The following is a 12792-nucleotide window of genomic DNA, read 5'->3' as shown; positions in this document are numbered from 1 at the left end:
GGAATAGTACAACAAGAAGAATATTTTGACAAAGATGTTGAAGGAAGGAGCTCACTTGCCCATTGGTAAGGTTATCGCCACTAGGATCATTACCTAGAGGAGCAAAATATCGCTCTATGCTATTTGGAGGATCATAAATGCTTATGTTGGCAATTTAATCACATTGTATAATGATGGAAAGACAGAAGAGAAAGCTAATTATGACATTCCCGATACAATTATGATTTCTTTCTTTATTGCTATTTCTAGTCTTAATCTTATAGGTGTGACCATATTTACTATGAGCTATAGGAGTGACTTCGATTTAGGCACTAAACTAGCCAACCTATGAGGTTGGACTCACCAGCTTATTAGATTAGAATCGTCGATCTATAAAGATAAGATAACTAATCTATATGGTTGGGTCAACCAACCTATAAGGTCGGATTGGTTAATCTACAAGGTGAAAGAGGCAATTAGCCAAGCTATGAAATAAAACGGAATAACTTTAGTCAATCTATAGGCACATATGAAATCATGTGGAGAACAATTATCAAGGAACAGTTACCAAAAATACAAGGTACTTCTATATACATCAAATTGAGACATTCATGGACTAACTTGATATTCGAAGTCTCTTTTGCAAGTACCCAACCTTGTTTGAAGAACCTTGGAGTGGACGGATTATCATTCATATTTAGAGTTTGTTGACGAAGACCATGGAAGAAGTTGACGAGGAGGTTACTAATGACCAGGTAAAGGCATATCAAGAGAAGGCTCAAGATCCCACTATTGTTGCTCTATAGTAGATATTGGCTAACAAAAGGTGATGAGAGTTGAGCACAACAAAGATACAAGGAAGATTATTGTTCACATTGATTCTCTTAAAGCTCACAATGCTTCTTAAACATGACGTTAAGGATAAAGAAATTTTCATTTTCTTAAGACTTGTTATTAGTATTTACCTTGTTGCCTCTACGAACATTAATATATAAAAAAACTTTGTTTATTTATTTTGGGATACTTTAATATATATATATATATAATGAGTTTTTGTTTTCTAATTACATTTTCAATAGATAATGTATCTATCTAACATATTCTAATTAATTATCCTACATTTTATTTTCATATGAAATTAGGTATTATTTTATAATGCCAAAAATAGGGAAAGATTGTGTGCTCTTGCCTTTCAAGTAATTCTCTGAAAGAACAAAGAAAAACATTGTCAAGGGGATTTAAATAAAAGACACAAAGGTAATTCATTCAATTAAAAACCAATAGTTGTCTAGGACAATGCTTCAATCCTAGAAAGGAGGGTTATACTCACATATAAACATGGTAGAAGTGTAGAACTCCAAAAAAAAAAAAAAACCCAAAAACCAAACCGGGAAGGGATAAAATAAAAATGAGTCATTATCTTCTATCCTAAGACAAAAAAAAAAAAAGTTTAAAGAGGGTTAATTTAAGTTCAGTAAAGACAATGGGTCCAAGCAACTCTTTTGCCAATTTGAAAAAGAAAAAAGAAAAAAAAAGAAGGGTTCATGTACAATGGGACTCTTGTGGCACATGCAAACAAGAGTGAGGATCGTTTAGGAGGTGCGCCATAGTCTCGTGGTGGATGCTACACTATTGTGGCCAACTCCTTTTCACATTTTCTTAGTTTTCCCTTTCTAATCATGTATGCTTGGATGGCTTTCATGCTCTTGTGAGGATTTCCATGCCTCCAAAAAGGTCTTCAAATCTCTCCTAAGGATCACAAATATTCAAGCCTTCATTCCAAATGCGAAACAACCTACACACAACTTTTCTAACACTAAAAACACACAAAAAGGAGAAACATAGTCCTAAAGAGAAAAAATAATAAAATACGCATAAAACCAAGCATAAATCATTAGGTAATGCATGTAAACTAATGAGGGAAACCATGCAAAACATGTTATAAAATACAACACATCATTTTGTCATATATAAAGGAGAGAGTTTATTGAACATGATCTTTGACCATTAAAGCTCAAAGAGTTAATGGTGATAAATACAAACCTAAAGCCAAAACGTATGTGAAGACACAAAGTAGACTTAAGAATTCATGTAAGACTTTACAATCTTATCTAAGTTTGCTTAAAGGAGTTAAAATGAGAAATACAAATTAATTTTCAATAAGTTAAAAATAAAAGAAAAGACTTTTAAGTGTGAAATTTCCTTCCGGCCAAAATTAGCAAATAAATTGATTTCCTTTGTAGGAATTGTCGGACTCTTAATCTAATTTAAAATCTTATTTGATAAATATGACAATCACATTACTAATATTTACTTTTTTTTTTATATAAGTGTGATCTACATATGTTACACTTAGGTTATTTTTGAAAAATACATAAAAGGAAAGTATATAGAAGATAATGATTTTTGAGTATAAGCTGATAGATTATATACTTGTACTTTATTTTTGTTTCATATGTAAATAATTATATAGAGGTTATTGTTTAAGGTTTTGCTAAGATTAAAGTGATCTACTCACACATAAATAATTTGAACGATTATGTAAGTGATAGAAGTATGAGACTATTAATGTGTAGTAATTAAAGAATAATTATGTTTTGTGATAAGTTAAAATAGAAATATTGACAAACAACGATATGATTGTTTATAAATAGTTAATTTTAATATTTATAAATTTATTTTTAAGAAAATGATACATGTATATCATCTCTTACTAATAACAACTTAGATAAATTCAATGTAACGTGACTTCCCCGGTATTAGTTATCATGTATGATCTTTTTCTTAAAATATTTTTATTCTTTTCAACTGCTACTATTAATTTAGTCCATTTGAATTTGAATTTTAAGTTTTGAAATACATAACATAAATTAATTGACATAGATTATATGCTTTGAAAGGAACAATATCTTGCTCTAAATTTGCAATCTCATGGTTGCAAGGAATACAACACCTTGGCATTTGATATACAACATTTTCTGTACATTGAAGCTAGACAATCAAAACTATTCACATTGGTTTTCACTCAAAATGTATAATTATATATTCACTATGATGCAAAATTTGTACTTAGCTAAGCCTTTGGCTATTGCAGTCTTCTAGGCATCACAAGGTGGTATTGGCAATGGCATTACAACAATGACTGCAGAACCTTTGTTGTAATATTTGACCAAAGAGTTGAACTTGAAAGATATATGTACATATAGCAAGTTTCTCTTCTTACAGAGGGATCCAGCCCTGTTGATTATATAATTGAGGAATTAGGATGAGAGCAATGTCACATGTACACATTGTTTTTAGGGAAATAAATAAGAGAAAATATGTCAGATGAGTTGCTCTTACCTTGATTAGTCCCGTCTCAGTACCACAAAAGATGATGTCATTGGCTGCAAGGATGCTTGTTATCTTGCTTCCTGCTGATATTCTCCCCAACTTTCTTGGTGCCCCCCTCAACCAGATCTGGTTTGGAAAGTTAGTTTCAGGTTAAGAAGTTAACTTTATTCCTTTTCTTTAAACTTGGATAAGGTGAAAATTTAATGCATCAATTATATCGGCAACATTAGTCATGCTTTGATAAACTTCTCCCTAAGTATTTATAGGAAAGAAAATAAATAAATAAAATTTGAATTGAGATTTTTACATAAGTTAAAATCACCTTATGCAAATAAGCTTTTAAAGAAGTTAGATAAGAGAATTTTTATAGAAGTTAAAGGTTTAATACACTAGTAGATTTTTGAGCCTTTTGAATTTCTTTAATTAGATCTCAAAACTAATAAAAAAAATGTAGCTGGGTCTGTAATTTTTCACAAATATTGTAATTGAATCCCTAGATTAGTTTATGTTGGTTTGAAATTGGTATGAAGAATATCAATTTATTAACTTCAAAGTTCAATTACAAAAATTGTAAAAAATCAAGGATTGCATTGCTAGTTTAGTGACCTAATTAAAAATTCAAAGTTTAGTGATATATTAGACCGATAGTTAATTATATAAGTTGGTTTTACTTCATAAAAAAAGCTCAACTCATTTTAAATTTTTATTTTCTTATTCTACAAGTATTTACGAAGAAGTTTATTTATGGTTATTTCATTCACGATTAATCTGTATATTTTATACTAAATTGTCTAACAGAATTTATTATGTGTTGCATTTAACTATATTAGTGCAAATGGTCCAAAATATATATTTGTGTGCATGATTTGATACTATCAAGTTATCTTGTGGAGCCTCAGGTCTTTTTGTATATCCAGTGTTTAAATTGATAATTATTCACTAAAAAACGTTTAGCTACCTGAATGTTATTTGGTGAGGAGCTGGAGATTAGGTACAAGAAGTCTTCCACCACTTCCATGGCCGCCACGTTATCTCCTTTGTCCGTAAGAATTGAAACTTTGGATTTCTTATTTCTTTTCCATTCCTATGCAATTCATCCATGTCACAAGAAAAATATTTTTTTAGACAAAACTTATATGTAGTTCAATAAATACTATTATTATTATTCTTTAGGTAGAATTGGAGTTTTATCTTGATAATATAAGTAAGTAATATGTATTTACGGATATTATTAAGATGGAACTCCAATTGTGATTAGAACATTATCAACAGTACTTATAGTATTGTATCTAAGTTGTCTTTTTTTTAAGCTTAAGCTATTAAGTAATAATTCTCACCTTGAATGTTGTGCCTTCAACATGCTTATTTGCACTATAGAGCCAGTCTCTATATGCTACAATTGCATTGATTGGTTTACTTTGCTTCCTCCAACTCCTTGTAGGGGGTTTGATTTCTAGTTCACGGTTGTGTGTTGTGGAATACTCCTGAAACAAAGTATCATGTCATGCTTGTATTTTGTTGGTGCTAGTGCAAGAATGTACATAAAACAACAAACACTAACCTGTATGCTTGAATCTGTGCATCCAATGTATAACTTTCCTTGAGCCACTGTCATACTCTTCGCATGCTTACCTTTCAAAATATCTTTGATCACTCTTGATTCATTAACTAGCTGCAAATGGTTAAAAAGAACAATGAATCTATTGTAATAGTCCCAACTTTTGTTTAACAAGGCCCGAGTACCTTCTTCTGTAAAGCTAGTTATAGAAACGATTTGGTGGTTATTTTGTGTATAATTTGAGAAATGCTAACAACACGTTAGGCACTTTTTTCGACACGCTCTCAGTTTTTAGTTAAATTTTATTGAAAATCACAAATTTATGCAGATCTCAAGTTTTATTTAACGATTCTTTATTTTGATTTTGTAATTTACTAATTTTTCAATAAATTTTAACCAACAGAAAAGAGTGTTGCTAGCACTCCTCCCATGATTTTGTTTTCTTCAGTGCAACATGTCATAAATCATGGCAAGTTTTGAAGATCACCTTTAATCCATGGCTTTGGGTGATTGCAAAAATTGTTTCACCATGTGCGCGCAAATGATGAATCGGTTCCTTCAATACTATAACTTCAACACATTCGAGCTTTCTCTGGATCATTTTCCACACCTATTTAATGTAATTGTTAAATAATCAGTTCAATTTTGTTACTAGAAATCTTGACAGAGAAATAGAAAGTGGTGACAATGGAATAAGTATTATCTTACCCTTATGGTTTTATCCGTGGATCCGCTTAAAAGGCTGTCTGATGGTTCATAGAGTGAAAAGCATGTCACAGACTTCTTGTGCTCTTTGATGTCCCATACAACACTGGCTGAGTGCCCCCTAATATCCCACACCTTTTTCACCAACATACAATGGTTTTACTTTTTCCATACAGAAAATTACACCTCAACTGAGTAGTAAGTATTTCCAGAAAGATTTTCTAGAAAGAAAAGTTGTTTGTGGCTGGTTGATTGGCAAAACAGCTTAATTTTGTAAACAGCTTTTTTTCTTAAATAATAAGCTATTTTTATGAATCTAAAAATTTGAAGCCTATGATTATTTCTCAACAGTTTTTTTTTTTCTCTTACAACTGATTTATTATATAAGAGCTGATTTTTTGGTTGTTTCCAAACCAAATTACATTTCAAAATCATTTTTCAATAAATTTACCCAAATAAAATTCCATTCCGATTATAACAATATTTGATTATTGATATAATCAAATTTTCACAATTTTCTCAAACACATTTGTAATCTATAGATATAAAAAATGCACAACTCCATGAATCAGATCATGTGCTCCTTATACCTTGATTGATCCATCTGAATATCCACTGAACAGCAATCCCTTGAAGTATATGAGGGAGCAAACTGCTAAGCTGAAGCTGCAACCTGCCTCGAGGATTTGTGTGTGAACGCAAGAAATACGCTGCTCTTACCACCGTGATTTGATTGATGTCACAAAATAAATCAGTTAGTTCTAGTTATGTTAAATAAATAGGCATCAAGATTGCAAGAAGCTCAAGAATAATAAGCAGGCTTCTAAGAGCAATATCATAAATCATTTACGTTTATAGTATCCTTTTTAACCTTTACTAAGTTCATTTCGCCCCACAGATACTATAATTTAACCTTTAGCTTGTTCTCCATATCCAATGCCTGACCAATTTTTATCTTATACTTAAATGCTGCATCCTTAAACTATTCCTCTCTTAGCTTCAAAACCTCTTATATTTCCAGTTAAAATGGAGCTGACCATGAAAATTCCCCATCAAGTTGATCTTTGGCTGATAGCGTATACAATTTTTTGCATCCCGAAGTCCTAAAACTATCATGATGCTCATGCAATGAATTAAGGCTCTTGGTTACTAAACCAATGATGGAGCATCAGTCATGTTAATTATGGGGCGCATTTACACAACTTCTTAGCTTCTTATATAATATTGACTCAAGTGTTACAGCTTAGTACATTTGAATGAGTACTCACTGATATGTTTGGCAGCAAGAAATCGGCTACTCTGTGTAATTCCTCAGCCATCCAAATTACATTTGAAAGGCGTCTTAGTGATTCCTTTACTCCTTCTGAGAAATGCATCAGCTTTTGCTTTCCTACATGAAAATCACTGTCAGACTTGGTTAAGGAAATTGTTAGTTCTCGATTTTTATATTTATAATCAACATTACCAAGTTTCTTTTGTTTATAACTATTTTGGGTTCATTAATAGGGTATGACATTTGTTAATTGACATGAACTATGTTGAGGACATTACCTTTCCCAGAGGCATAATTAAACATGCACATACATGCTAGAAGTCTTTCTTCCAACTCCATCCCAGGATGCAGAAACCGCTCAATTCCACTTAGTATAATCTCAGATGCTGAATAACTGATGCTGTCAGGGCTTTTTGATATTTGACATCCAAGCCATGAAATGGCTACAAGGCAGTCTCTAGAAACTCTTTTTATCTTGCTTCTTAGCACCCTCTCTAAAGTATGGAAGACTGGATCCCCAAGGCTTATGATAAATTTGGCAATTTTACTGCACCACAAATCTGTGCTGGTGTCCTGCATGAATGAAGTTTATTCATCTCCTTAATCACATGACTCATACATATACTTTGAATTGAACTTGTTGAAAGTGACACAACCCTTTTTGGAAGCTTACCTGTAGACTCTGATCCAACCAGTTGAAGTTTCTTATCATATTCTGGTGATAAAGAGAGGTCAAGCCTGTCTTTCTCAGCAACCATGCAGCTGTGTATGATTCTCCTGTCCAGGCATATGTACCAGCAAGATTTGATAGAATGGATGCAGATAATATCTGCTCTGAGCTTTCTTCAGATGTCATTGCCCTTAGAATGATCTGCACAGCTTCTTCTCTGAACATGCCTTTATCAGGGGAGTTCTGCATGATAATTTTGTTTCACTAGTAATTAATGGGTTCAAATTTCGCACATATCTGCCAGAGTCATTTGGTCATATATATATCCAAGTCTAAGATTTCATGAAAAAAGAAGTTTCAAAACTTAAAAATTTCAACTAGAAGTGTAAGATATCTTTCAATGGCTTTATACTAAATGTACTATTTAGTGACTTCATATACAAAGTTTACAAACTTCTAATTTGTGAGGTCCACATGATATCTCCTTTTGATAAATATTATTGTTGCTTATTGTTAAACTAACGAAATGGAATGGAATGTTTCTGTATATTGACTTATTATCTTCGTCCGTTCTATTGAAGAAGTTCATGATTGTAATTCGTGAACAGACATAATTTTCTGAATTTAAAAAATTACCAATATGTCCAACTGAAGCAAAATATTTGCTGCTAAAAGCTGGTGATCATGCTGTAATTGGTATGCACAATGCATTAGTGTCTGCATAATATTGATGCTTCTTTCTTGCTGTATACGCTGCAGCAAACTAATAGCTGAGGATCTGAAAAGAAATAAATAAATAAATAAAGTTACAGAAAACTCTCTTTGGACAATGATTACAACAAATATATGAACAAAGCATCGGATCTATTTGTTAAATACATATATGCTGCAAATACTCAATTATATTCAAATAAAATGCAAAATAATGATTTGGTTGCTTAGTTATATACCGTGGTATGCAAAGGATTTCATGAAAAAATTCAAGAGCTGTGCATTTGGCGCGGGTGCTTTCTGACTGCAGAAGGTGGATAAAGGGAGACAATGGAGTGAATTGTGACACATATTTTCTGCACTGTGAATCAAACTGCATGCATTTTATAAGAATGGTAGTCAGAGAGAAAAATTCTTCTAGATTATCATTTCTGGCAACTTCTAGAAATCCACTGAGAACGTGAGGAGAACTGATTGTGGCCAAATGCATGTTATTTGTGGCATAGTCAAATGAAGTTACTAGTTCTTCAATGATCATCAATGATGCTGCATGAGGTGTCAGAAGAAGTGACTCTGGCTTATTCTTGTAACTATTTGAAGTGCAGACAATCTCCACTAATATTGGCAGAAGTTCCAATGTTTTTATATCTATAGGTGATGGATTTATTAAATAGATAAGAATTGCTGCCTCATGGACATTTTGCTTCAGAGCACTTGCCAGATCACATAGCCTTAAACCTTTCTTCTTCACATCTTCTATAATTGACTTGTTCCTTGAAATTATTGTTGTCAGAATAGATACTGATGCCCTTATTTTTCTTTCCTCTTTGGAAGTAGAGATAGCTATTAGCAGCTCATCCAAAATCACATCCTTTAAGGAAGAATAAGTAGCACCTGATGAACCAATCAAACTCTCATAAATTGATGCAACGTCTACAGTGTGTTCTTCATCACATTTTCCTAATACCCCTGAATATTGCAGTTCTAAAATTCGTCTTTCAGTCAATCCTGACAAGTCACGCATGGAATATCTTCTGGAGTTTGAACAAACTTCATCAAACTTTCCTAGGCTAAATAATCTCTGTGTCTCGGAACTTTCTTCATGATTTTTTTTCTGGCTGGGCCTATGTTTGCAAGAAGATGTAAATGTTACATGATCAAACAATTTTAGTGGCTGCGATGTGTCTTCATTTAATTCATCCTCTACATGACAATTTAAGATAGTATTTCCTGTTCTATCTCTGTATTTTGAGATAGATAAAGCAACATCTTCTATGGACCTGTTGAATGTACTAGAATCAAGCTTAATTATGTTTCTTTTGTCAAACTGTTCTTGCATTGGAATGTGTTGATGTAGCTTCCTGTGAAGGTCAGTAACATGAAATTCCATAAGACTATTATAAAATATAGTATTAAGTTAACTACTGTAGAATTAGGTTTGAGATAATATTGGAGAAAAACAGAGAAAATGCGGTTGGTAAGATTGATAAGGGGCCGAACCAGTTATAGATTTCTGGTGGTATATCATCTGCTTTTGTTATTGTGGTTTGTATATAAATTTTTCTGTCATCCACATTTTCCTGAATATGAACAGAGATGAGTTAACAACTTAGCATTCACTTTCAGTATCCTATATTTGATAAGCAGACATATATTTTAAGGGGGTTATGTCAACAAGAAATCTTTTGAATTGTTACCATGTCCCTGTTGTCTCTAAAATTCTCACAGCATGCATCTACTGATACAGGTGTTTTAGAGTGTGCTTCTTTCATCATATCTTTGAAGTATTCAATGCTTGAAATTGTTTGGTCCTCCTTTCTGCAATACTGAACTGCTTTCAATTGGCTGGAGGCTTTCTTGTGACCTTCATATTCAGCAATATCCATGAATTGTTTTGACTCTTGTGCCATTGAATGCACATCTTGAGGATCAAGTGGATGAACCTTTTCATACTGCATGTTCAAATCAAAAAATTTAAAGGAAATAAAAGGGGAACAAGAAAGAGAAGTTGTTGATGCATCTATGATCTAACATTGTAAGTGTCCAATTGTATACTGTAAAATTTGGAAGTATTTAAATGAAATGAATTAGCTATGCCTGTAAAAGAAATAAATAAGAACAGAGCTTACCGTATTACAACTTTTCAATCTTGGTTCATGTTGAACTGAAGCTGGAGATACACAGCTAGTGTTTGTTACATCCCTGTTCAGAATAGTAAGTTATTTTTAGATGATACAGTAATATTCCAAAAATTTAATGTCTTGACTTCATCAAACAGTATCTTATGTCAGTTATGTGCTTCTTGCCAATGATATCACTAGGTTCTGCTCTTATCAGAATTCTGTCATCAACTATCACAAAACAACTGTGGATTATGACTGAAATTTTTTTATTATATTCATTAAATGTGTAACATAATTCAACCTATTTAACCATTGAAATTAACTGCAAATTGTTTTTTCTATTCAAACTTTCCCATTTATCTTTGGAATAGTAGTGTTAGAAAGGTGCTTTTAGATGGAACTGTTATCTTAATTACCTAATGGTGAGTTGAATGGATGGAATAAAATGGAATGGAATAGAGTCCCCATTCAATTGTTTGGATATCTTTGCAATGGAATGGACAAAACATGTGGTTCCATTCCATACCCCCAAATTGGACAGCAAGAAAAATAGAGGTATTAGATGAAATGGAATTTTATTATTTTAGGGTTTAGAGTTTTACATCCTATTTTAAACAATTCAAGCAATAGAACCTAGTATCATTCTATTCCATCCCCTTCATCAATCCTAACGTTAAGATGATAGTTGTTTCTACTTATGCACTTTATTTTAATCATATCATTAGATGTGAATTTCCAACTCAGTCTCTCATGACGAGACTAGACAATGTGAAGTTTGCAAGATTGAATATTTGTAAATGGTCTAATAATGATATGATAGCAAGTGACCAATTATGTCAAACAACAATCATTAAGAAAGACTCTAATATTACTCTAAAAAAAGTGGATTTTAGCATTTAACCTTAAAAACTGACTTCTAAAGTGAAAATTATTTTCTACTTATATACACCATTTTGGTTATACCAAAAATTTAACCGCATAATTTTTTACATTTAAGTTGAAATGCACGTAAGTATCTCTTTACAGTTGAAACTCATTTTCATCATTTACTTCACATTGCTTTACAATTCCCCGTCAAATAGAAACCTAAGTTTTGCTAAATGCTTAAATCTAATCACTTTTCTATGTCACAGAAAACAACATAGCATTTTCAGGTCTTAGTTTCTAGTTTCTTCATCAAACTATTGAACTTCAGAACACACAGTTGAGCATTGTTTCAATATGAGTTGTATTGAAAAACAAGGATTAATCTTACACAGACCGTGCTGATTGTTTGCCGCAATAACTTCGCCACCATGGAGTCTCTCCATAAAGCATGACCTGGTAATACACCAGACACTCCTTGTACCTCCTTGCCACCTCCCTAATTGCCTCATCAATTCCATCCTCAGAGGACACAGACTCCAAACTCCTACTGCTACAGTTTCCCTGCATCATGCTCATGTTTGACTGTGGAAAAAGACTTTCACAAAGCTGTGATGCAAATTCAGTCCAAACAAGCCTTGGTGACACCAACACTGCTTGGAGAAAATGCAGTGCTGCCTGCCACTCATCACCCTGCAGCTTCCTAACCACTGAGAGGTAAAAGTAGGAGCAGCATACCAAGTAACGGTTTGGAACTGTGGCTGTGACCTCTTCTTCATCAAGCATTGCTGGCACCTGAAGCATTTGTTCTGAATTCATCAGCCTGAAGGATCTTTCTTCTGGCTGTTGAGCCTGAATTGCAGCTTCAATGCTGTCAATGCCCCAGTAAAGATTGGACAACACTGACTGCTCAGAGAATTCAAAAAACTCCTGCTTTTGAATCCTCAACTTGGAGGTGCATCTCAGTTTTAGACCACTCCTTGTTCTCTCATCTTCCAAGGTGTCATCAATGAACCTGTTGATGGACACAAGCACCCATATGTACTTAAGGTCTAACATCTCATTAATCACATCCGAAAAGTGAAACCAAACACACTAGTAGTAGTCTTTGAGATGATATGAGTAAATTGAAGAGGAAGTGAGAGGGTTGTGATGATTGGAAATGTTGGTATTGTTGAGAACTTTGGTGTGGAATATGAGAATGCAAGCTGTGTTGTGTAGGGTATTAGATTAGAGGTTGAGGTTTAGCATCTGGTAGCAGTTTCCTCCCGTGACTGTTTTTAACAAGATTCCAAATTTCAATGACCCCTTTAATCTTCCATTGCTTTCAGACAAAAAAGAGACCGTTGTCTTTCCTTGAGAAGGAAAGGGTCCAAAACATTATAGTGCTCCACTTCACGTGTACCTTATCACTATGCCTTTTCTTTCTCTTTACGTTTTTTCATTGCCGACTTTCCATAACGCTAAATGCTCATACATACATACACACACTTGTATACAAATGTAGTGTATGGTTATCTGGTCTCACATTCATCAGAGTTTAGAGATATCATCATAATTTTACAAGTTATAGTTT

General features: G+C 33.0%; 1 protein-coding gene across 2 annotated transcripts; it reads right to left on the bottom strand.

Annotated features, from left to right (window-relative positions):
• Positions 1-2836: 2836 nt before the first annotated feature.
• On the bottom strand, positions 2837-12567 carry LOC109803450 (Transducin/WD40 repeat-like superfamily protein). 2 transcript variants are annotated; one of them, XM_020365029.3, is made up of 17 exons: positions 11608-12567; positions 10359-10431; positions 9927-10181; positions 9730-9809; positions 8469-9590; positions 8155-8296; positions 7522-7761; positions 7127-7421; positions 6844-6965; positions 6166-6285; positions 5579-5710; positions 5358-5480; positions 4874-4984; positions 4650-4796; positions 4271-4396; positions 3322-3438; positions 2837-3216 (listed from the first exon to the last, which is right to left on the bottom strand). In XM_020365029.3, exons 1-17 carry the CDS (start codon positions 12273-12275, stop codon positions 3199-3201), a joined length of 3891 nt encoding a protein of 1296 aa, XP_020220618.2. In that variant the 5' UTR covers positions 12276-12567; the 3' UTR covers positions 2837-3198. The 2 variants fall into 2 exon arrangements, with proteins under 2 accessions (XP_020220618.2, XP_020220619.2); XM_020365030.3 differs by having other exon boundaries at positions 11614-12566.
• Between the last annotated feature and the right edge of the window lie 225 nt (positions 12568-12792).

This window comes from Cajanus cajan, chromosome 1 (assembly GCF_000230855.2).
Source record: "Cajanus cajan strain Asha chromosome 1, NIPB_CcT2T_4, whole genome shotgun sequence".
In the NCBI taxonomy this organism is placed as follows: Eukaryota; Viridiplantae; Streptophyta; class Magnoliopsida; order Fabales; family Fabaceae; genus Cajanus; species Cajanus cajan.
This window is presented reverse-complemented; position numbering and strand designations above follow the sequence as displayed.

What these genes read in the sequence shown, in the direction of transcription:
- LOC109803450 (XM_020365029.3), bottom strand. Translation starts at nt 12,275, where the DNA reads ATGTTAGACCTTAAGTACATATGGGTGCTTGTGTCCATCAACAGGTTC. An exon ending in TGCTTCAGTTGGACATATTG is followed by an intron (nt 7,762 to 8,154) that starts GTAATTTTTTAA and finishes ATTATCATGCAG; the next exon opens with AACTCCCCTGATAAAGGCAT. An exon ending in TCTTGCTGCCAAACATATCA is followed by an intron (nt 6,286 to 6,843) that starts GTGAGTACTCAT and finishes TGGTAAGAGCAG; the next exon opens with CGTATTTCTTGCGTTCACAC.